General features: G+C 43.8%; 1 protein-coding gene across 1 annotated transcript in view; it reads left to right on the top strand.

Moving 5' to 3' along the window:
- The first annotated feature begins 987 nt into the window (after positions 1-987).
- The window catches only part of TAFA1 (TAFA chemokine like family member 1), a 520,363-nt gene continuing 498,543 nt past the window's right edge, over positions 988-22,807 (top strand). The window contains exons 1-2 of the mRNA XM_084832508.1: positions 988-1,405; positions 4,045-4,165. Of these exons, the coding sequence (XP_084688634.1) occupies positions 4,048-4,165 (118 nt within the window). The 5' untranslated portion in view covers positions 988-1,405; positions 4,045-4,047. The remainder of the gene's footprint in view (positions 1,406-4,044; positions 4,166-22,807) is intronic.

Here is a 22,807-nt window from a genome sequence, read left to right as displayed (position 1 = left end):
ACGTCTGTTAGTCTTTAAGGTGCCACAAGGCTGTGTTGTTGTATCTACTTGAGGGGGGAGGGCATTCCCAAAATGGTGAGCGGCAGTGGGGCTGGTGGCTCCAATTTCAGTGGGGCAGGGGTTCCATACCAGGCTTCAGTCCAAACCAGACAGAACCCTAAAGGAGCTATCCAAGGTGCTGAAGTTATTTGGGGGATAGGGTTCACCACCTTGGATAGCTAGCTCCCTCGGAGTTCTGGCTGGTTGTGACCGAAACCCAGAATGGAATCACTGCCCCACCAAAAACGGAGCCACCAGCCTCCACTGGTCAGCGGTCACGCATGCTAGGGTCACCGTTCACAAAATCCCGGACCTTCAGTGTCGCATTGAGAAAGCCCGAGGATTCAGGGAGCTTAGTCTCCGGTGACTAATGGGTGGCTGCCCTCGCTGAAAAAGACGAAGTCGCGGCCGCCTTCCCGCGGTTGGACTGTCGCTGCTTTCCTGACCATTCTCCCGCGGCTTCCAAAGTGCTCCCACCCCTCGCTTCTCTTTGGTGCTACAGGGGGGAGGCAGAGCGACCCAGGCTGACTCGCCCAGATCGCGCTGCATAAACGCTTAGTCCTGCCGGTACTTCAAAAACAGCCTCCTCTGGTCTGGTGTAAGGAGGAGACCGGGCAGGTGAGGGGAGGCACTTCGCGGCTGCCGATTGCGATAAGAGGTTCATGTCACTTTAAGACATGTGATACTTTACCGAGCCTGGGATGTATTGACATAGACTCTCGGTGCTTACAGCGCTGGATAGCCGATCCGAGCTTTTCTACGTGCATCTGCTTTTATTCCTCACTGAGTGCTCTGGAGAGAGAGCGAGAGACAGACAGAGAGAGAGAGAGAGGAAGGGGGAGAGAGAGAGAGAGAGAGAGAGAGAGGGAGGGAGAGAGAGAGAGAGAGAGAGAGAGGCAGGCTGGGCTGTCATTAAACATCCACCGATCCTCCTCTTTAAGTGCCCTGGAAGCTGCAAATTATCTCAAGATCACTTCAAAGGTCTCATCAAGCAGAAGGTGACGCTCGGAGATTATTTAAAGGTGAAAATGACAGGCTTTCCACCCCTCAACCCTTGGCTACTTTTCTGACAAGCCTGTGCGAGACGGAGGCTGAAAAGAGAGCGCTCGGATGTCTTCCTTACTCTTGGAATAGGATTGTCAGACAGACAGACAGACAGACCAACACACACACAAAAAACAAACACCCGCTTTTTGTGTTGTTCATCCTAAATAAACGGAATCCTGACCGAGAAGATTGTTGGTGACGCGGCTTTTTATTTTATCTTATTTTAATCCCCCTATTGTGGTGCAGATGGATTTTAAAAAGTGTTAAATCTTTCCAATGAACGCTAATAGAGCACTCTGCTTGGGGTTGGAATACTCAGGTAAGGAAGCTTCTCCGAGGACTCGAGATGCGGAAAGCCTCATCTGATCCTAACTGAAGGGAATAAATATCAGTTAAAATATGTGTATTCAGATGCTGTCTCTGCACGGGAGAAACAGGGTTGAGAGCAGCGGCAGAGAGCAGACAAACAAACCCACGGGGGAAAATGATTAGCAAGGAACGCTGGTTTTGGCGAAAAGTTGATTAAAATGATATTGTTTGAAGATGGATGTTGAGAGACTGGAAGTAGGGGAGAGGGTGGATTCAAAAGCCATTTCTTCAACGCAGTTAACGATAATGCCTCCTGAAAGGATAGATCGTGAAAGAGATCAGCACACCAGAAGCTCTGGAAGTTTACATTATTTTATTTTATTTTCCCCCTTGCGTTTCCCTCACTGCTTGGCTGAGGTTTGGTAAAAGTTCAGGTTCAATCGGAACACTTCTCTCCTTGGAAAATCAGCGTCAGCGAAGAGTCACCTCTTCCCTTTAATTTCTTTGCTGATTGCATCAGAATGCCAGAAAAAAGGGGGTGAGGGGGACGCATCCGTTTCTAAATACACCTGGAAGAGCATTGTGACTGTGAGGGAAGAGAGAAGGGGGGGGGGTTGGTTGGTTGTGTGGTGCTTTGTTGCTGAGGTTGAGGGAAACAAAAGGGTCTGCGGGGTGTGTGTGAGGGAAGAGAGAGGCATACCACAGACGAAAGTAAACAGCAGGGACAGCAACTGTTTATATACTGGGTAAGTACATCAGATATGCATAGATGGGGATGATATTGCACCCTGCTGATGACAATTATGTTTTGCTGTTTTGCAGCTAATTATGTCTCTCCTTTGAATCAAAAAGTTATGTTTGATTTATTCAGGAGCGGTTCCCCCCCCCCCCACACACACACACTTCAAAAGAGCCCTTTACATGCCTGAAATTAAAAACAAAACAAAACGCCCAATGACGTTCTTGTCCAAACTTGACACTTACACACCGCTACTGATCGGAAGGTGGTTATTTCACCCTTAACAAGCCTTGGCAATGGGTCACTTACTCACTTCTAACTCTTTTTGTCATCTAAGCCCAACCTCCACAAAATGAGAGAGGTGTTCAGTAAGAGAGAGAAAAGAGGTGTATTTGAGCTAGAAAGTCTTTTCTCCCTTCCTCTCGGTGTGTGTATGTGTGTGTGTGTGGGGTGATGATGTTCAGCTGATTGGATTATTAGATAGAAAATGCCATCTTGTCATTGGCTGACGAAGGAGTGCGCCTGAAGTTTGATTAATCTGGCAATGTGAAATGCAGCAGAAGGTGTTGTTAAAAGAACTGGACATTGTGCAGCGTGGCCAAGCCTTAGAAATCTGGCAATCCTTGAAGGTTTTGAAGAGAGGCTGTTAAACTTGTAAAGTTTATGGGTATATTCACACAGGCGTGCATGAGCGCACACACAAACACACACAGAGCAATTTAAACAATAATGGACGTAAGTACAGAAACCCAGGAAGGTACCAAGCAATGACACATGACACAAAGAGAAATTTCTTCCTTTTGTAATGACTCCTTTCCATTTTTAAAAAATCCAGTTGGCTTCCTGAAAATCCCTTTTTCTTTTACCTATGAAATTTAATCTAGTCTTACAAGCTTGGGTGGAAGGAAAATTAGGTGATGTATTTATTTATTAAATCTGGGGATTCGAAGAACCTGATTCTGAGAAACAATTACTTTGCTTAGCAGACAACATTGCAATTAAAAATTAATGGCCTTAGAAGTTAAAAATGCTGCAGTCCCAATTGGAGTGGTATTAGACTTGCCAGATTGTGAAGGGAGAGGGTGTTTAAAACATGTATTGGCACTGAACGTTAAGTTACTATTTGCAACATGCTTTATGAAGTTTTGAGGCTGCCCATCTCTATTAGCTTCCCTGTGTATGTCAATAGGAACCTTCCAGTCCTAAGATGCAACTCCCACAAGCAAAGGACACTTTGTAGCTGTGACACTACCTTTTCCTGGTCAGTCGAAGGCGATGATAAGAGAATGGCCTGAGATGCCCCCACTGTGCTTCATCTTGTTATATTGCAGAAGGGAGTAACTCTGGCAAATCAGGGTTGTCTGTTAAGATAGTTGCCAGCTACCCTTTTGTATCCAATCAGAAACCAAAGAAAACATAGCCATTCATTAAAGAAATTCTTGAAAGTATTTTCAAGTATTTGAAAATATTTCAATATTTATTTTCATTCCTTGAAAGTGTAAACAACAGGGACATGGATTGCTTAGTTTTTGTCTTAAGGGTGCCCTGTGGAACTTTGAAGACAAACACATCTACTGCAGCATGAGCTTTTGTAGGCTGAAACCTACTTCATCAGATGCACCCTGGCTTCCGTTAACCTTGGGCTTCTTTTGGCAACAGTTTCATTTATGCCCCTGAATTATTAAAAGTTCCTCTAGAAGCAGACATCTTTTTTTTACCTTCCTTTGGACACACTCTTCATTATTTGACAACCGCAGCTTGGAGAAAGGGGTGGAAAGAGAAGGGGAACATCAACAAAAAGACTACATATGTGTTCCTTGCGCCATGGTTCAGATGCAAATAGCATCTGTGGGAACAGAATGTGGATTTGCTTGCTGTGGATGCTAATTCTTGTCTAACGTTTCCTTTAGAGAATGGCCGTGGTCTCTGCAATGTCCTGGGTCCTGTATTTGTGGATAAGTGCCTGTGCCATGCTGCTCTGTCAGGGGTCCCTTCACCATACTTTTCAGCAGCATCACCTGCACAGACCAGGTAGGACCAACCACATGGTGGATACTGTTAGATGCAGCCACATTGTAACTTTGGAACAGAGGAGAGATGCATGAGTACATGTATGAGCATGTCTGTATAATCTGTTTTACCTCTAAAGTTCTATGAGTTGCTTGCCTGTATGACACTGCAATCAATATTTACTCATCTGGTATGGAAATGCATTACCTATTTAGGTGTGCAAGTGTTTTTTGTCACTTTCTCAAATTACGCAGGAGGGTCAGCATGGGAAACACATTTTGATTATAATATAATCTTTTCCTTATTACATGTTTGGGTTTGTGTGAATGGTAAGAGAGTAAGCATTCTGTGGAGAAATCACAGGGTTATATAACTTAAACCATTTTGATTTTGCTGTACATTTGCCAATTGAGGCACAAGGCTCCCCCCTCCACCAAATATACATATAAAGGACCCCTTGCTTGCATTCAGCAGTTATGGTGCTTGTATTATGGGGATCTGACAGGGGAAAGGTGACAGTAGTATCTTTTCTAGTAACATATTTTGTGTGACATATATGGGGGATTGGGAGGAAAACACTATGCATTGTACTTGACTACAGCATGCAAAATCTATTCAAGAATGTGGTGAAAAACCATTTAGCAAAGTTACAGCACAATCCTATACATGCCTACTCATAAGTACATCCCATTGTATTCAGTGGGGCTTACTTCCAGGTAAGTGTGTCTAGGGTTGCTGCCTATGCCACCACTTTGAAAACCCTTTAAGTTCAAGCCTTATGAAACTTTTCTTCCTAGAATGATTGCACTGGGTTTACAGTTGTAAACAATGGTGAGATTTGGCCTACATTTGTCAAAGACTGTTGTTTCTGGTCATGGGGGGGAGGGTGTGCGAGTGTGATAAGGTGAACAATACTTTTGATGATGCAGTGCGCAATATTTGTAATGATGCTCAGCGGTTAAAGGAACAAAAAGTGTTTTTTGTTGGTAATAGAAATTGATTAAGGTAAGATTGAGTATAAGATATTTCATTACATCGCTGTCCCTCAAGTGGAGATCAGCAATGAAATATTTCAAGGCTGACTATTCATGTGCAACTTCCTTCATGGGTTTGCTCTCCAGGAAGGGATCAATTTGGATACAGAACATTCATAAACTAGAAAGTTTGAGTCCATCTCCTTTGAGGGAAAGGAGGTGGACTCTTTTCTTGTTCTTTTCTTAGAGTTTCACATGTGAAATGTATTGATGATTATTTTTAATGCATTATCTCAAAACAAGTTATTTAAATTTGTGACTATGGATGGGTGAAATAATGAGATCATGCCCTATTGAGAATACCACTATGAGTCCAAAAGATGGAGGATTAAACTATATAGCTTCATTGGATCAGATATGGGTGATGAAAGGTTGTTATGGTTGTTTTCTTTTTAGCTGTTCTCTAGCCCAGAAAATAATAGCCTAGGAATCTTCTGAATTTATAAATAAATGTCTTAGAAAGTGTATTGAATGATGGTCTGAAAGGATTATGGAGAAGTTATTCATTGAGAACCTTTCCTAGATAAATCCCATGAATAGCAGTTGCATAATAGCATAGCGATGCTCTTATAGCTGCACTTCTATACTACCCACAATGCTAGTGGAAAACAAGATCCCAGTGGATTTTAATGTATGGCCCATATTTTGAGTCTCAAACTTCAATTGATCGTGTACGTCTTATTGCTTCCGTCACTGTTGTTTTAATTGTTAGGAGGTAGAACAACTACTTTGGATGTCTTCCTCTGGGAATCATCAAGAGATGTATACAAAGCACCTATAAAAATAGAAAGTACTTGTGATATGACACCAGTGATGGCATAATGGATAAATAAGAATAAATAAAATAGTCATTAAATAAATGAATAGTCAAAAGGAAAATGTAATCACATGTTTGCGCAATCAGTTGAAGAAACGAGTGACATGATGGTGTGTGTGTGTGTGTGTGTGTGTGTGAAATGAGGGCTAGGCATTCTGGTGTTTTGCAGCATTTGCCTAAGCTTGAAAAATCACCTCCTTTATGAAGCTAGAAGAGTACAACATGGGGCGCATACAGAGTATTGGAGAAATGGGAAATATGACGTATCTTTCATGGGAGCTGCGACACAGACAGAGGGAAGGTTTTACAGCTGCCTCATCACCTGCTTAGGAACAGCAGAGCTTTTCCTCTTGTGAGACTTTCCAAGGCAGCCAGCGTGCACCCTCCATGAGTAAGATTGATAGTGTTCTGATCCCAGACAGCCAATTTCAGTGTTTCAAGAAATAATCCACTACTTTGACAGATGAGTGGAATTTGACAGAAATGTTCACCATGGATTCAGGTTGCTCCACATCTGGATAGGACAAGACATTGAGGGGCCTTTAGGAAGATGCTGTTAGAGGTTTTTAGGAGAAGACGTGTGTGTGTGTGTGTGTGTATGAATTGTGGTCTGATTTGAGAATGCAAGTGGGGGTTGCACATAAAAATAAATTAATGATGAAAATGAACAGAGATTTTAATATATTCAGCTATAGTCCCCAAGCAATTGCTATTTTTAATATTTATATTATTAGGAATGCATCATTTACTTGGAGTTAGCCACTTTGAGTTAGCCACTGTTTAAGGAAGATTAAAACACTGCATCAAGGAAAAAAGTGAATAAAAAATTGGGGAAGATGAATCTGTGCATAATTTTCCAATTTAATACTGTTGTATTAGAAGGCTTTTCTATTTTTAATAATGTAAAAACAGCTGTAATTAATCCTCTCGCATACCTCTATCCTAGCCATCATGAACTCTCAACATTTTATGGCAGCCCATAATCACTAGTGGGGTCCTTAATTTGTAAGAGACAAGAGGCCTTCCAAACAATTAAATTCAACAGTAGTGTTACTGTAGCACAGGAAAATTGAAGAAGACAGGTTCCGCTCTGTCTTCTGCATCCTTGGCTTCATAAATTAAAGAACTTCTTTAAAGACCAGTGCACAGTGTTTTAAATATCACATGATTAAATGGGCTGAATCTATTGCTCTTGAATTTAGCTATAAATGGAGCTGTGTGGAGAAATTAAATTATTTCTTTAACTGAATGGTTAGCGTGGTGATTTGGGGGAATGAAGAGTTTCAGTGTTTTTCATTAGATATATATGTTCAAACACATGTGTCCTCGTCATTTATGCCACAGAATGCTTCATGGCCACTGCTGCCCCAATTGGTTTCACAAAATGAACTAAGATGTGGGATTTACATGAAATAACACATGCTGTTCCACATCCATTATTATGTGATTGTTTTCTCTACACTGTACCCTGGCTTGTATTTGGCCCAACGGCTATATAGAATCCTATTTGCACACATGGATTGCTGGCACTAAACAGGAGTAAAGCTGCTGCTGCTGTTACTGACATGCATCGTTTGCTTTAAAAGTAGCTGGAATTAATGTCACTACTGATTTGAAAAGGGCAAAATGTCTATGAATTAAAATCTTGCTACTTGTGTTCTTAGGCCTCTTTCCAGTTGGCTGTGATATCTTCTTCCTACTTGCTTTCTGCTACACACCTGTACAGCAGGTATTGGAAGGGTTTAAACAAATAATAAAAGATTGAATTTGGAGAGTGACATATGAGTAAATTGCACCCATGCATTTTGGCAGTCAACCATTTGCTGCACCTTTCAAGAGAGTCATGGGAAGGCGTAGACCACAGTTCTTTGCAAGCTTGGTATAAACAATGCAAACTGTGTAACATCAAGCAGGGTTATCTTGCAGTATAGCTACTAACTTACCATAAAGAAGGGAATTCAGTCCCTGGAAATTCTGATATGAACTGATCTGGACCTCATGTGGATCAGAATTCAGAACATACCTATCTATCCAGGGCTGTCCCAAGACATTTTGCTGTCTGAAGCAAAGTACAAGAAAGCACCTCTTCCATTCCACCTACCAAAGCACATATGAATAGCACAACTATGTAAATAAAATTGTGTAGCCTATCTACATAAATATCTACATAAATAAAAATGCGTAGCCTATCGCGTGAAAAAACAGGGACGCAAATGGTGTAGCAGACACCATTTGCGTCCGGATCCCTTCCTGCAGTGAGTGCTCAGCGATACGGCATGGCAATGGCGGCCGTATCGCTTGCTGTACGGAGCCGGCTGGCGGCTCTGTGGAGTCACCGTGGAGCGAAGCCAGCCAGCGAGGATTCCAGGGGGAGGAATGGATCACCTCCCCCCCCCGTGGACCCCCCCCCCCCGAGACCAGTAGGTAGGGAATTCATACATCCCTACTCCACACTGCTCTTACTAGCATGGAATGTCTGCCTGTGAGGCAGCATGGGGGGGGGGGTCGGTTCTCTGGGAACTGACCTCAGAGTGTGAGCTCTGAGGATGTTTCCTGGGAACCATCCTATCCTATGGCCGTCTAGCCACTGACTAGCAGCCATAGGATTGCACCCTGTTTTTATGTATTTTATTGCTGTGAACCACCTTGGGAGGGCTTCTGTTCAGAAAGGCAGGCAAGTGATTTTAAAAATAAGGTAATAATAAAAAAAATACAACTCCCAGCATGCCCAGGCAACCATGCTGGCTGGGGGATGCTGGGAGTTGTAGGACTTTTTTCTGTCTAAACGTGAATAGGATTGCACCTTAAATCTTACTTCAACACTGGCAACAAGTTAGCATCTTTCCACCACACCCAAGGGCAGTAGAATAGTTTTGGGGGTGAAGGATAGGCCATGTGGCTCTGTCCTCCAAGAGGGTGTAATGCCTGGGTGGGGTGGGGGCTCATGAGGAACAGTTGCTCCCCAATATCCACCACCTAAGGTGGTTGCCTCACTCTGCCTAATGGTAAGGCCGGCTCTGCAGATTGTGAACTTTGGAAGTTGTGACACAGTTCCCGACTCAAAAAACTGATCAAAATGCATTTAGAAATGTATATTTCTAGAGAAAATACATTTTAAAATATGTATTTCAAATGTGAATTTTTGTGAGGATCTGGGGTTTTTTTTAAATCACAGCTTAATGCAAAAGCAAAAGGAACCAGGCTTAGGAATTAACACATTCCAAAGTGACATGAGCATGATTTGTCCATCCTCATTGTAAAATCTGTTATTTTATTTAATTATTTATAGCAGTCCTATGCTGACATAAAGTTCTCTGGGTGGCTTACAATAAACAAATATACAAACATAACATCAGAAGTTGTAGCCTGATAAATACAGCTTAAAACAGGGATTTTAAAAATGAGAGGCCCAGACTACATGGATGATTTAAAACCAGGGTGAGCAGAAGGGAGATCAGAATCTACTGGTACATCTCTGGGTAATTTCCAGTATATCGGTCAGGATGTCTGACTCCCAATTGTTTGGCAATAGTAACAGCAAAATGACTCCTCCTACCTCCCTAAATTATATTGCCAAAACTGAAAAGGCAGTATAACTCCTCCAGCCAGTACCTCAGCTTTGCTTTGCCCAGGCTGTCCCAGCTGGAAAAAACCCACATGGAGCAAAGCTGTCTGAGGCAATGGCTGTAGGAAGTCCAGCCAGTGAACCAATTGTGTCAGGGGACAAGGCCCTGCCCCTGGCATCATGGATGTGCCCTCATCCCCTGATGTCATCCAGCCCACAGGGAAGTCCAGTGGGCCTGTGCAGGGACGCCCCCCATTTACTTCGAAGGCCGATTCGGATCTTCTGAATCAGCCCTGATTTGCTCCAGACCAATTCGAACATGACCCAATTTGCTTTGGATTCGGATCCAAATTGAGATTTGGATATCTGAATTATTCAGATTTTACATTTTCCCATTGACTTACATTGGAAAACAGAAATAACCATAATGTTTTTGGGTTTTATGATAAACACATGAAACTTGGGGATCGCTCGGGCATCCCAATAGAGATGACCGAACCTGCCAAATATCAGACAGTTTGGCCCAGTAGGTTTTGTGCTAGCCATACATAAAATTTTGTTTTCTCAGAAACTAAAACAAAAGGTAAAAAGCTGTCAGCCACACAGGGGATTAGATATCCTAATCAGGAGGTGTTTAAGGTGACAATTAAAAAAGTCACTATCCCTGTTGTACAATCTCTGTTGTAGGTTGGGGATTTTTTGTTTGTTTTTGTTTTAAAGTGCAAAAGTACTTTCCTTTTGTCTGTCCTGAATCTGCCACTGACCTGAGGCTCTCATTAAGGGAAGAAAGAAAAGTTAAACATCTATTTGGCTGCAAATTGCAATACACATTACCTGGACTGCTGGACAAGTCACAGTAACTGAACTCAGTGGGGCTTATTTATTAATTGCATTGCTGCACTTCCTATACTCCATATTACTTTATACACCTCCCCCCTTATTTGTCCATCTTCTAAATTACATAGCCCAAACATTGAAGCCTTTTATAGTGGAGTTGTTCCAGCCCCCTGATCATTTTGGTAGCCCTTTCCCCCAGGAAGGATAAGCTGAAGCAAACATTTTTTTAAAAAAAAACTAGTTTTTTTTAAAAAAACTTATAACCTAGCCTGATCATATTCTTGTTATTGTCATTTGACGAACACAAGGGAAAACAAGCGACAGGCAAAGTGTCTTGGAAAATTGGCAAAAGTGATGATGCTTCCTATTAGTGTATTGCTTTGGCCACATACTGTCTGGTTGTGTACAATAATGTGTATGGTGCACTCACACAGCACACACACACACACACCCAAGACAAAAAGGAAAGCAGATACAGAAAGAAGAAAAAAACTACCTACAAGCTAAGGAGTGAAGGGAAGGTAAATAACACTAAAGTCTAACAGAAGAGAAAAGGGGTTGTTGTTGTTGTTGTTTTATTCTCTGGTTTTTATACGAATATAGAGCATTGAAAAATGGGAAGGGAAAGAATAGTAACTGAGAAGGGCAGGGAGCCAAAGAACAAACAGTACAAAGCAAGGAAACAAATGGCTGGGTTAAAAGTTCAGTCTATTAACACCTAGAGATGATGTCACTTCCCAAGGTGCAGTTCCCAGCTCCCATCTCTTCCTCCCCCGCTCCCTTCTCTAGCAAGTTGTTACATTTGGCCAGACAGGCTGTCTGGGCTTCAGAATTGTCTGAAGTGATCCAAAGTACTTTGGATCTCTCCAACCCACTTCGGACTGCTTCGGACTCCTCCAGACCCACTTTGGATTTGGATCAAAGTGGTCTGAATCACCTTAAGTCACTTCAGAATTCAGGATTTGGACTGAAGCAGTGCACAGCCCTAAAGTCCAGGAGGCAACCTGGCTCTCAGACCCAAAATGGTTACCCCCTCCCTGCTGCTTTATCGTATAAAGGGAAAGCCTTGGAGCAATGATGGGAATTCTCCATTTCACGTAAAGGATGTTCTCCTGGTTATAGAAGAACAAGGCCAACAACAGGACTTGGCGCTCTTGGGCAGCTGCCAGGGCTCTACCAGGCCCCATCACTGATGCCAGGCCTGCCCCCCTCCCCCGACACTCACCAGGCGGCTGGGGCTGTGAGCTGGCCTCCATGTTAATGCCCTCCATGTACTCCCAATGTCCACAGCAGCATGGTGGACAGCCACAGCTGTCCATCGCAGATTGCATTGCTGGTGTTGCTGCCCACTGACAGCAACAAGTAAGCTGACTTGGGGGATGGGGCACCAATGTACGAGAGAGTCCAATGTGTGAGAGAGACCTCTGCCCTCCCTCAAACCTGGCACCAGCCCTGTAGGAGAGACTCAGTGGAGCCCCTGTGGATGTGTCCTTCAAAGAGATTGGCTTATGGCTATGGTGTACAACTGATACTACCTGAAGGGCACTATGTACAATGTGGCACACTAGAATTAATAATATATTTACTGGACATATACCTGATAATTGTTGCGATATACAGGGAAGGTGTGTAACTGTAACGTAATAAATCATGAAGTTCCATATTTTTTTTGTAACTGATCAGTAATGTGAGAATTAATTCATTAAAAGCATAGGGCCGGATTTTAAGCTGTTGCAATTTGCTTAATCCTTCTTGAAAACATATCCCTTTGCTATATGCCAAATATACAGCATATGTAATAAACAATATTTAGAAGATCTTTAGGGCACAATCCTGTTGGGATGCCTGTCAGCTTCTGAACTCGGAGGCTGACAGGCATCCTATGCAGAGCAGGAGGAGTGTGGAGGAGATCTTTGCTTCTATGCTCCTCCTATGCTCTGCATTTTTGCTAGACAGGTTTTTTTCACCTGTCTAGCTGTGTGTCTGTGGAGTGGGAGGGAAGCAGGCTGGGGAAGCCAGAGGATTCTTCGTAAGCCGGCCTCCCCAGTCCCCTCCCCTCCCCGCCCACAGAACTGCCCCCTTTCCCTCCTCTCAGAGGTTGCTTTTGCAACCTTGGAGAGTCAGCTGGCATGGTTCTCTCCATGCCAGCTGTAAGGGGAAGGGGTCAGGGAGCTCAGATTCCTGGGTCCAAGATACCATGTCCAACCTTGGTTCCAGGCACCCAAACTATCCTATGGCCCTTCAGATGTGGTCTAGGAGCCATAATGGCCTTTTTTAATTTACAACATTTGTATTCTAGAGTGGTGAACATAAGAGGTACAACAGTAAAAATGATAAAAGATTAAAATATCATATAAAAATTATTAAAAACAGAATACCAATGGCTGGTCATTTAAAGAATGTTTGCTGGAACAGGACTGTTTTCAGGAGCCTCTGGAAGCAGCACAGTGTCAGCGCCTGCCTGACCTCCAGTGGCAGGGAGTTCCAAAGAAAGGGGGCCACCACACTGAAGGCTCTTCTCCAGGTGAACTCCAATCAGGCCATAGGTCCACGTGGAACCACCAGGAGCATGGAACCACCAGCATTGCTCTCTTAAGTGATTTTCATTTCCTTATGGAACCGTTCAATAAAACATTACAAATACAAATGAGCATATGGAAACATCCATAGAAAGGGAGAACAACAGGAGCCTTGAAGTTGCCCATCCAAAACTTAGCACCTGGACAGCCAACTGAGCAGTCACCTGGTCACAGACTTCTCTGCTGTGGTGAGATGCCTCGTATTTCTATTTAAGTGATAGTAATTATTTTTAAATAATTCTAAATTGGGATCTATACCTAGAAATCAACATGTGCCAATTTTATACAAGCCTCTTTTTTTGGGGGGGGGGTCCTCTTTTTTGGCATTACAAAAGTGGTCACTCTAATGTGGCTGAAGACCATTTAGGTTACTTTGCATGGAATTGCTTTGGACTGTGTGAGTTGGCCCTCTTAATAAAGATACAATATATGCACATTTATGTTAGGGATGTACAAATCCCTTACCTTGCTCCGCTGAGGGGTATCCGTGGTGCAGGGGAGGCACTCCATCCCTCCCCCCAGAATCCTCCGTGGAGCCGCTGGCCGGGGCCGCCCGCAGCCGGACTTCCGTCTGCTGCTGGGCTGCGCCAGCCACAAATTGCAGAGGCCATGATAGGCTACGTAAGTATCCATGTAGCCTATGACAACAAAAGGCGGGAACGCAAATGGCAGCCGCTACACCATTTGCATCCCTGCCTTTTGCTGTGATAGGCTACGTAGATACTTATGTAGCCTATCATGGCTTGGCAGGGACACAAATGGCGTAGCGGCCGCCATTTGCGTTCCTGCCTTTGCCGTGATAGGCTACGTAGATACTTACATAGCCTATCATGGCGTCTTCAAGGATGCAAATGGCGGCTACCATTTGCAGCCGCAGCCCAGCAGCAGCCAGAAGACAACCCGGAGCCACCGGAGCCGCCGCTGGAGCCGCCGCTGCCGCCAGGTAGGCTCCATCCTGGGGGATTCCGTGGGGTGGTGGGAGGAATTGCCCCGTTCCACCACGGACTCCAGGGAGCCGGATTCTAAAGACTCTGGCCGCACTGGAGTCCGTGGCGGAATTCTCCAACATCCCTAATTTATGTATTGATCACATAAATGTATTTATATATTCATTAGTCACACCTCATAGTATTTGCAATTAAAGTTTCAGTCAAATACATTCCATTGATCCTTATTTACCAGGAACATTCTGAATTTTCTGACCCTTTCCCCTGGTAAATCATTCTCCCTATTCTGTCTTTAGGTAGATTTTTAGCTTTCCTTTTAAAAAAATAATTAGTCTGAAATGCTAAATTGCTATTCTTCAGGTTTCAATCACCACCCCCAGATCCCTAGAAGTGAGTGGGGTGGATGTTAGACAATGCTAAGATGCCAAACTGCATGCGGCTCTGATGCAATAGGGGACAAAAATCAAAGCCATCGTGGTCATACAAAACCCTTTTAATAAATACAATGGGAAATGCAGGGAATGGAAATAAGAATGATGTCAGTGAAGATATATGTAAAGCAACAGAACAAGCATGTAAAGCCAGTAGCAGAAAGGCAAAGTCAAATCTGCAAAGGAGTGACAACTACCAAGGGATATTAGAAATAAAAGCACAAGGAGCATAAAGGAAAATGTGAGCCTACTACTCACTAAAAATGGAAAAGCTAGAAGGACAAATGGCTTTAATTTCTTTGCTTCAACCCCAAACAGAATAACAGAACAACATTCCACAAACAATTTTGAAATATCAGAGTGATCATAGCTCAGACTTCAACATTTGCCTTTACACCTGACTTTTAGCTAAGGTTGCTAACTTTTGATTTCAGAAATACTGGGCAAAGAGACAGAGCTAGTTCTGGGCACAGCCTTGACAGAATTGTGAAGGGTTCACACAATATATCCTTAAGTTAAAAATTCACTACCCCATAAGGTGTGGTACTGGCCATTAATTTAGATGGCTTTAAAAGGAGATGAAAACATTCCTAGAGGATAAGTCTATCAATGATTATGGCTAGATGGAACTTCCATGTTTGGAACCAGCATAACTACTTCTGGATATCAGGTACTGGGGAGAAGTGGCATCACGGGGCCAGAGTTCACAAGGACACACAGCATGTTATTTTTGTTTGTTTGTTCAGGGATGCTGATCTTATCTGCCAACCCACCCCCCTCACAATTCCTTGTTCTCACTTTTCACAGTAGCTGGGAGGGTGATTAACTTTCCCAGCAACAATACATTGTTCCTTCTTTGTAACATAAAGTATCTCTGGGTGACTTGGTCTTGAATGGGAAATTTAGACCCATTAGCTTTACAAAACAAAAGTCCTCCTGGCAGATGGAAGCTTCTAAAACTAGTTTGTTTATATGGTTCAACACAGTTGCCTGCAATTTTTGACTGACCTTGTGGGCATGGCTATGGGGATTGTCATGAGGAATGCCTGCACTTCAAACGTACCACTACACCACTGCTGGGGAGGGAGAGTAAAGCAGGGCTATTGCCTTCATGGCTTCCTTTTGGTTGGCCCAGAGACAACTGGTTGGACACTGTGGGAAGCAGGATGCTGGACTAAATAGACCTTTAGTCTGATCCAGCAGAGATCTTTTAAAGTTCTTATGGGTCAGGGCCAGAGCTAGGACGAAGTCTGGCAGAACAAGGGTAATCCAAGGCAAAATCTAGTGAGTGATGGGCAGACTTGGAATCAGTACATGGCACCCTTGGGCAGCTGTCATGCTCCAAGTGCCCTGGAAGGGCCCACCGGCACTGATGTCTATCGTGCCCTCACTGGCTCCAAACCAGTTTTGTTCCAACAGCCTATTCCCCTGGCTGGTTGGCAAGATTCCTTTCAGCATGAGTACTGGGACTTTAGGGTCCCTTTGGAGAGAAGTATCTCAAGCTGCACAACATGAAAAAGATGGTTTCTACTACACAAGATACATACATTTTGGTACCCAAAGCCTGGATTTCGAATAATTGTTTATCTTCTGGAAACCATTGCGGAAACCATACAGGGAGGGTGGTCACTGTGAATCACCAAAGCAGAGGACATGCATCACTAAAAAAAAGGACAAAAGCGGACACGTATTTGCATAAAATGTATGTATGCTAATTTATATGTATAGATGCAAATTTAGAAGTCATTATAATTTAAATAGAAATGCAGCACAACTCACCATAGTGTGGAAGACAGGACCAAGTGACCCTGTGCCATGTTCCGTCTACTATCTAGGTGTCATTGATGGGCAATTTCAAGGCCCAGTTCTTTCTTCTGGTGGCTCTTTATCTTTATACCAGACCTGGAATGGACAGCTCATCAAATAGTGGATACGTTCAAAATAGAGGACAGTCCTCTGGCAACCCCTCAAATACAAGACTATCCTCTGTAAAAGAGGACATATAGCCACCATGGGACTTTTCTTTCTTCCTTTCCTTTTTTGAACCCAATGTGACAATGCCTGAAAACAGGCCTACATAACTTGCGAGCCATTCTGTAGAATTAAACCTACCAGCCTCCAGCCATGTATTGCGGCCTGCCAGTTGCTTGACAATCCCTTGTTGGTGGTGTTTGCGGTTCCTGCCAAGGCGGTATAAACAGAAATTGTATCGAGGTGCAGAAGGGTTGCATTTGACTTGAGGGATCACAAGCTGTGCAGGCCTGCCCTGAAGAGATAAATCTATATTGGCTGCCCTGGTCTTGCTGGTGCCTTTACATATCAAACTTCTCTTTCTTCAAGTGCAAATTTGGAAGCCTGTGTGAGTCAACCATGGCTTTTCAATACTTGGAGCTGTGTTTGTATGTTACTGTCACGGTGCTGCAGGAAGGCATGCTTTGATGGTCAAGGCCTCAGGAAAATTAAGTGCCTACGAAGGCATCACTCAAAGGGAAGATCTGTGTTCTCTCTGTCCTGGTTACTTCGGATGCTTGCCTTTAATTACCAGCCTACACAGACTCATTGTGTGTTAAAAGCATGTATCGTCCCTTAAAGACATGAATAGGTTCTTGCTCTTATTACCATATTTTTTTAGTCTTTTCTCCTTCTTATGATTTTTGTTGGCTCCCCCCTTCCCCTTTCTCAATGTTTCCTTTCCCAGTCTGTCATGATGTGCTGATAGTCGCCTTCTGGGATTTCACATTTTTCACTTGTTTCAAATGCTATAAACAGGGTTGTTCTCTGGAGGTAAACTTATTTCAGCATTAAAGCTGCACTGGAAACTCCATCCTACTGTGCTTCGGGCAGGTAACTGCAGTTTGGGCTGCAGCGTAATGTTGATCGAAGATGCTTGGTCTCGGCCAGAAGGACCTTGGGTATGAATGAGAGTAAATAAAGTTACAGAGCATGGAATGCCCATTTATGTCATATAAACTGGAAATAAAAACAACTGTGGGGCACAGTTTGTGGGGAAAGGCCTAGCGGGGAAATGTTCTGCTCTGCCTCGTATCATGCGGAGGCACCTCCAAAGCACCCCACTTCAATTTCAGAGCAGCGAACAAAAGAAATAAAACAAGAACAGAATAAAAAGATTTAAACACCACATTAAAACTATAATTGTTTAAAAAACACACACCACCAATAAAAACCCTAACTGGTCAATTAAGGAGTGCCTCCTGAACAGTGCTATTTTCAGGAGGCACAGGAAATAGCACAGTGTTGGTGCCTGCCTGACCTCCAGGGGCAGGGAGTTCCAAAGAAAGGGGGCTGCCACGCTGAAGGCCCTTCTCCTGGTGGACTCCATTGGGCCACAGGTCCATGTGGAGCCACCAGGAGCAAGCCCTCTGATGACCTCAGTGACTGGGCAGGTTGGTAAGGGAGAAGGCGCTCTCTCAGTTGTCCTGCTCCCGAATTGTTTAGGGCTTTGTACAATTGGTTCAGATGTTACAATCCAAGACTTACAAGACATAGTTTATTGGAAATGAACCACTTCCCCGTTGTCTCCCTCTTTGCTCTCCCTCCCTCTCTTCCCTCTCACATCCAGTTTCAGTGAGGCTTTGCCTATGTTCCCGTTTTCAGCCAGCAGCTTCAGATCCTCTGGAATACTGGCCTCTGAGATGCTCCTGGCCCCAAAGAGAGAATGGCTTTCTCTCAAAACATCTCATTTTCATATAGTATATCCTGCCAAAGCCTCACTTCCCCAATCAAGGTGTTGAGTTACTGCTCTGAAATCCCTTAAAGCAGGGTGTTGAATCTGACCTACCTGGGGGGTCCTAATCAGGCCCTTCAGGGTTCTCCAAATGGCCACACACCCCTTTCCATTTCACCAGGTGGTTCCTACTTCTCTCTCCTGCCCCCCCCCAGCTGCCAATCAGTTGGTGATTTCTTGGCTTTTGTGCAGTTCTCCCCTCCCAATTCTAAGAGGTTGAAATGCCTCTCCTAAGGTATAGTTTTAGTGGCAATAAGAGCTTGAAGCTACAAAATGCTGGTATTTCTGACTTTGCCCCTTTTGCCTTTGGCCACACCCACCACTGGAATGCAGCTCCAAGAGCTTCTCTGAATGTGGGAGTTGGCCCTCAGGCTGAAAGAGGTTCAAAACCCCTGCCTTAAGGCCTTGTAGATTGTGAAGGCCTGTTAAACCCATCGATAGAAAGTTCAGAGGCACCTCACCTGCATACAAGCTAGTATCGACTATGCTTGAACAGAGTGGTATCCCACCATACTGAAGGGCTAGAGTCTCTGGGTAGGGCTCCATGAGAAGAGGTCAGCTGGAGTGTTGCCCAGGAGAAGTAATCTCTTCCCACCCCTGGTTCTGGTCTTCCTGTATGGGCTGCTAGCAGCAGCTTGAATGCTCTCCCCAGACACGTTTGCCTAGCAGCATCATTATGATCTTTATACTGTCAGACTAAATCTGTCCTATGCCTTTTTAATATGCTTTTTGCCTGTTTTGGCATGCCTCTTTTTGTACTTTTTCCTACTATTTTTGTTTGTGTTTAATTATTGTTGGGGGGGGGTTGACTTTGTAAACCACTTTGAATGCTTTCTCAATGGAAAGGTGGAACTATTATTAATTATAATAAATAAGTCTCCAATTCCTCCATGAGTTCTGTGTCTTCCTTCCTGGATACATGGGAACGGACATTGCTAAATGCTAAACACAGAGAAAAATACCTGAACTTACTTACTTCCTTCCTTCCTTCCTTCCTTCCTTCCTTCCTTCCTTCCTTCCTTGAGATTCATATATAGATTTCATTGCTGTGCTAGGGAACAGCATAAAAGCAGTGGTGGAAGATTTATCCCTTCTGAGTGAAACATCTTTCTCAGCAACGTGTCGTGTACACAGACAAGCCAGCAGGCACATCCTTCCCAAAAGACTATCAAGCTGCCTAAAGCAGGTTGGATGGTTGCAATGTCCTTCTGTGTTTGAAAAATGCTTGCAGCTTCTGTACGGAACTGGAGCAAACTTGTTTGAGCTATGCGGTCATGTAGATCACTGTGCTCAGTCCAATCCTGTCATCCTTCCCTCTCCTTTAGGGCCCCTTGACCCCCCCCCTGAGGATTATGAAAATAAAAACTTCACTGGGGTCTCACCTTAATGCCACTCCATTGATTGTAGGGTGGCCACTTATGAATGGCCCCAAAAGAGGAAATGGATCACCAAAAAAGGGGACAAAAGAGCATATCGATTTGCATTTGCTAATTTATATGCATAGATGCAAATTTAGACACCGTTATAATATAAATCGAAATACAGTACATCTTGGCATAGTGTGGAAGACTGTGACCAGAGGACTTGTGTGCCTTGCTCAGTCTGCTTTCTAGGCACTATTGATGGGCAGCTTCAAGGCCCAGCTCTTCCTTCTGTTGGTTCTTTATCTCTAAACTGGACTTGGACTGGACAGCCCTTCAAATAGAGGACGCCTTCAAAACTGAGGACAGTCCTCTGGCAGCCCTTCATACAGAGGGCTGTCCTTTGTAAAAGAGGACACATGGCTACCCTAAATTTGTCTATCTGACCACCAAAATTCAGGTTGCAACCTGCTTTGAGAAGTGATCTGTCTTGACAAAAGGCCGGCATTCATGATGGCAATATCCCCGGGTCCTTCAAATTTGACAATTCTGAAAATATTTCTGTAGGTTGCTTTTTAAAGCAGGGGTTAGGATATTTAAAATGGTAATGCTTGATGATAGTATCTGACTATCATCAGCTTAAGTCCCATGTCTTCAAATGTCGCTTAGCAATGGATATCAGATGCCTGTCTGTTTAACTTCTCAACTTGTGCATTCAGAAAGGATAAGAATAAGATAACCCAGAAAAGCTCTGGGTAGCATACCTGATCTGTTTTGTAAACTAGGATTAATGAGGAAGTCACAGGGAAAATTCTTGCAACATAATGTAAACAAGCTTGTTTCTATGTATGACCAGCAAATAATACATTTATTAGGACCAGTAATGTTCACCATGTGGAATATAATTCCAGTGGAAGATGTATATTAGAGCTCCCTCTGAAAATGTAATGATTCATTCAGCAGCAAAGTAGGTGTGACATTGATCTCCCATCAGGCATTGCATTCTGGGGATCCAAGATGGTGGCCATCTGCTGCTGATGGCCCAGAGCCATGCAAGAGCTTGGCTCCTATTTTACAGAGCCACCTCATTGCCACTGCCTGGACCAGGTAAGCCTGGGGTGGATAAAGAGTGCAAGTGACTGGCAGTGGGTGTTGGTGGGGGCCTCCTCTCAGGTTTTCTTGCCCAGTGCCCCCACTGCCAGTCACTTCCACCCTCCCTCTGTCTAACATACAGCTTACCCAGTGGGGTGGCTCTGTAAAATAAGAGCCAAGGTCCTGCTTGGCCTTTGACCATCATCAGCAGACAGCCGCCATCTTAAGTGCCCCCAGATGAAATGCCAAATGTGATGGGTAAACTGTTCACTGGGCAGGGAGAGGATGCAACTGCTGGCAGTTGTGTGTCTGGGCCATGGAGGGGGGAATGCCTGGCTAGGGCCAGGAGGCAGTGGATCCATGGGAGGTGGGTTTGCTTGTCTGTCTCAAGCAGTGGTATGTTCTGGACTGCTCCTTGGTCAGTCTCCTGAGCATAGAGCTTAGGGTGTCCATTTTTGAATCAGCCAAAATGAAGAGATGCATCACCCCTCTCCCAAAAAAGGACAAAAGAGGACACTGATTTGCATATGCTAATTTATATGTATAGATGCCAATTTAGAAATAATTACAATTTAAATCTGGGGTGGGCAACTGGTGGCTTTTCAGATGTTTCAGTCTACATTTCCCATCAGACCTAGTCAGAATAGCCACTGGTGGTGGATCATGGAAATTGTAGGCCAAAACATCTGGAGGGCCACAAGTTGATCAAATAGAAATACAATACTTCTCACCATGATGTGGAAAACTTTGACCGGACAGCTCTTAAAATAGAGTATGCCTTCAGAATACATAGAGGACAGTCCTTTGGCAGTCCTTCAAATAGAGGACCATCCTCTGTAGAACACGGCACATGTCCACCCTAAGTCACAGCTGGAATAATGGCTCAAAGGGAGCAGTTGTGATCCAGCAAAAGTATGGAAGAAAACTGAGGGCTGATATACATGCTGTCAGCTACCTCTCTTCCTGATTCAGCAGTTGCAGCTGAGACTTTTCCCTCCTTATGAGTACACCCTGGCTCCTTAGTAGGTCATAGATGAAAAGGTCTTCTGGCCAGGTGGCTGCTCCAACAACAACTCTTCCGCATGTTCTACTGCTGCTGGTGCTCAGGGGAGTTGGAAACCGCAGCAGGGCTCAAGATGGGGTCAACAAGTTCTTCAGGACCTCAGGTGAGGTATCCCTGTGACAGGACTCCTCAGGTTGCTCCATGTTTTCTGTTGGGCTGCAGTTTGCTGTGGAATCCCAGTCTTCCTCCTCCTCTGAAGAGGTCTCCCTTGGGCTTGGGTCATCCAGAAACCTGATAGTCAGGAAGATATAGTAGGAAGTCATCCTTTAGTATCCCTGCACTCAAGCCATTTAGGGCTCTATAGGAAAAAAAAAACAAACCACAGTATTTTGAGCTGTGCTGGGAAACAATGCTTCTGACTTATACAGTAAGTTAAAGGATGTGGAGAAGGCATCTCCATGTATTTATAAGGAAAAGACCTGGATTCTTTTCTGAACTCAGAAACTCATTTTAATTTGATATTGAGTGGCCAGGTAGAACTCTGCCTTTGGCATCATTCTTGTCAAACTACTCTTTCCTCTTGTAATACCAAAGTCTCCATAGTCGTATCACATGAAGAGAGCTGGTTTTTAGAATGCAGTTTGTCTCCCTGGTGTGTTGGAAATTGCCTTCCCTTGGGTTAAAAGCCATCCCTTTCTCTGAAATGTTGTGCAAAAAGATATTGATCCTCGTTAAGGTTTATACCATTTTCAACTTCTTTCTTTTTCTTTTAATTTCCAATAAATAGATGTTCTTTCCTGCTCTCCCCACCCACCTCTCTCTCACACACTCCCCCCCAGACACACATATCCCACCCCTTCTGTGTTCTGTTTCTACTTGGCAGGCAGAGAAATCAGTTACAGATCAAATGAAAGTATTTGTCATGGATTAAGGCACGCAAATGCCTTGATGACAGTAGGAGAGAAAAGTTACATAAGGAGCTGGATACTGATTTAGAATTTAAAAAGAAATTAATGAACTTCAGCAGGAATGTGTGAGATCCCCACTCTTGCAATTCTTCTTCTTTTTTCCTTTCCTTTCTTTTCTTTCCTTTCTGTCTATAAAATAAGGCTTTTAAAAAAATCCACACAAAGAGAGTTTCTTTCCCTCTCTAATTAAGCTGTAACGTAATGAAAAATGACTTCTCTTTAGGGGGTGGGGGGTGGGGAGTCATTTGCGTAAGCATCAAACACCCTCCTAGGTGGCAGCCATC

Source organism: Heloderma suspectum, chromosome 2, assembly GCF_057233095.1.
Source record: "Heloderma suspectum isolate Gila_16-S chromosome 2, 16-S_ref, whole genome shotgun sequence".
In the NCBI taxonomy this organism is placed as follows: domain Eukaryota; kingdom Metazoa; phylum Chordata; class Lepidosauria; order Squamata; family Helodermatidae; genus Heloderma; species Heloderma suspectum.
This window is presented reverse-complemented; position numbering and strand designations above follow the sequence as displayed.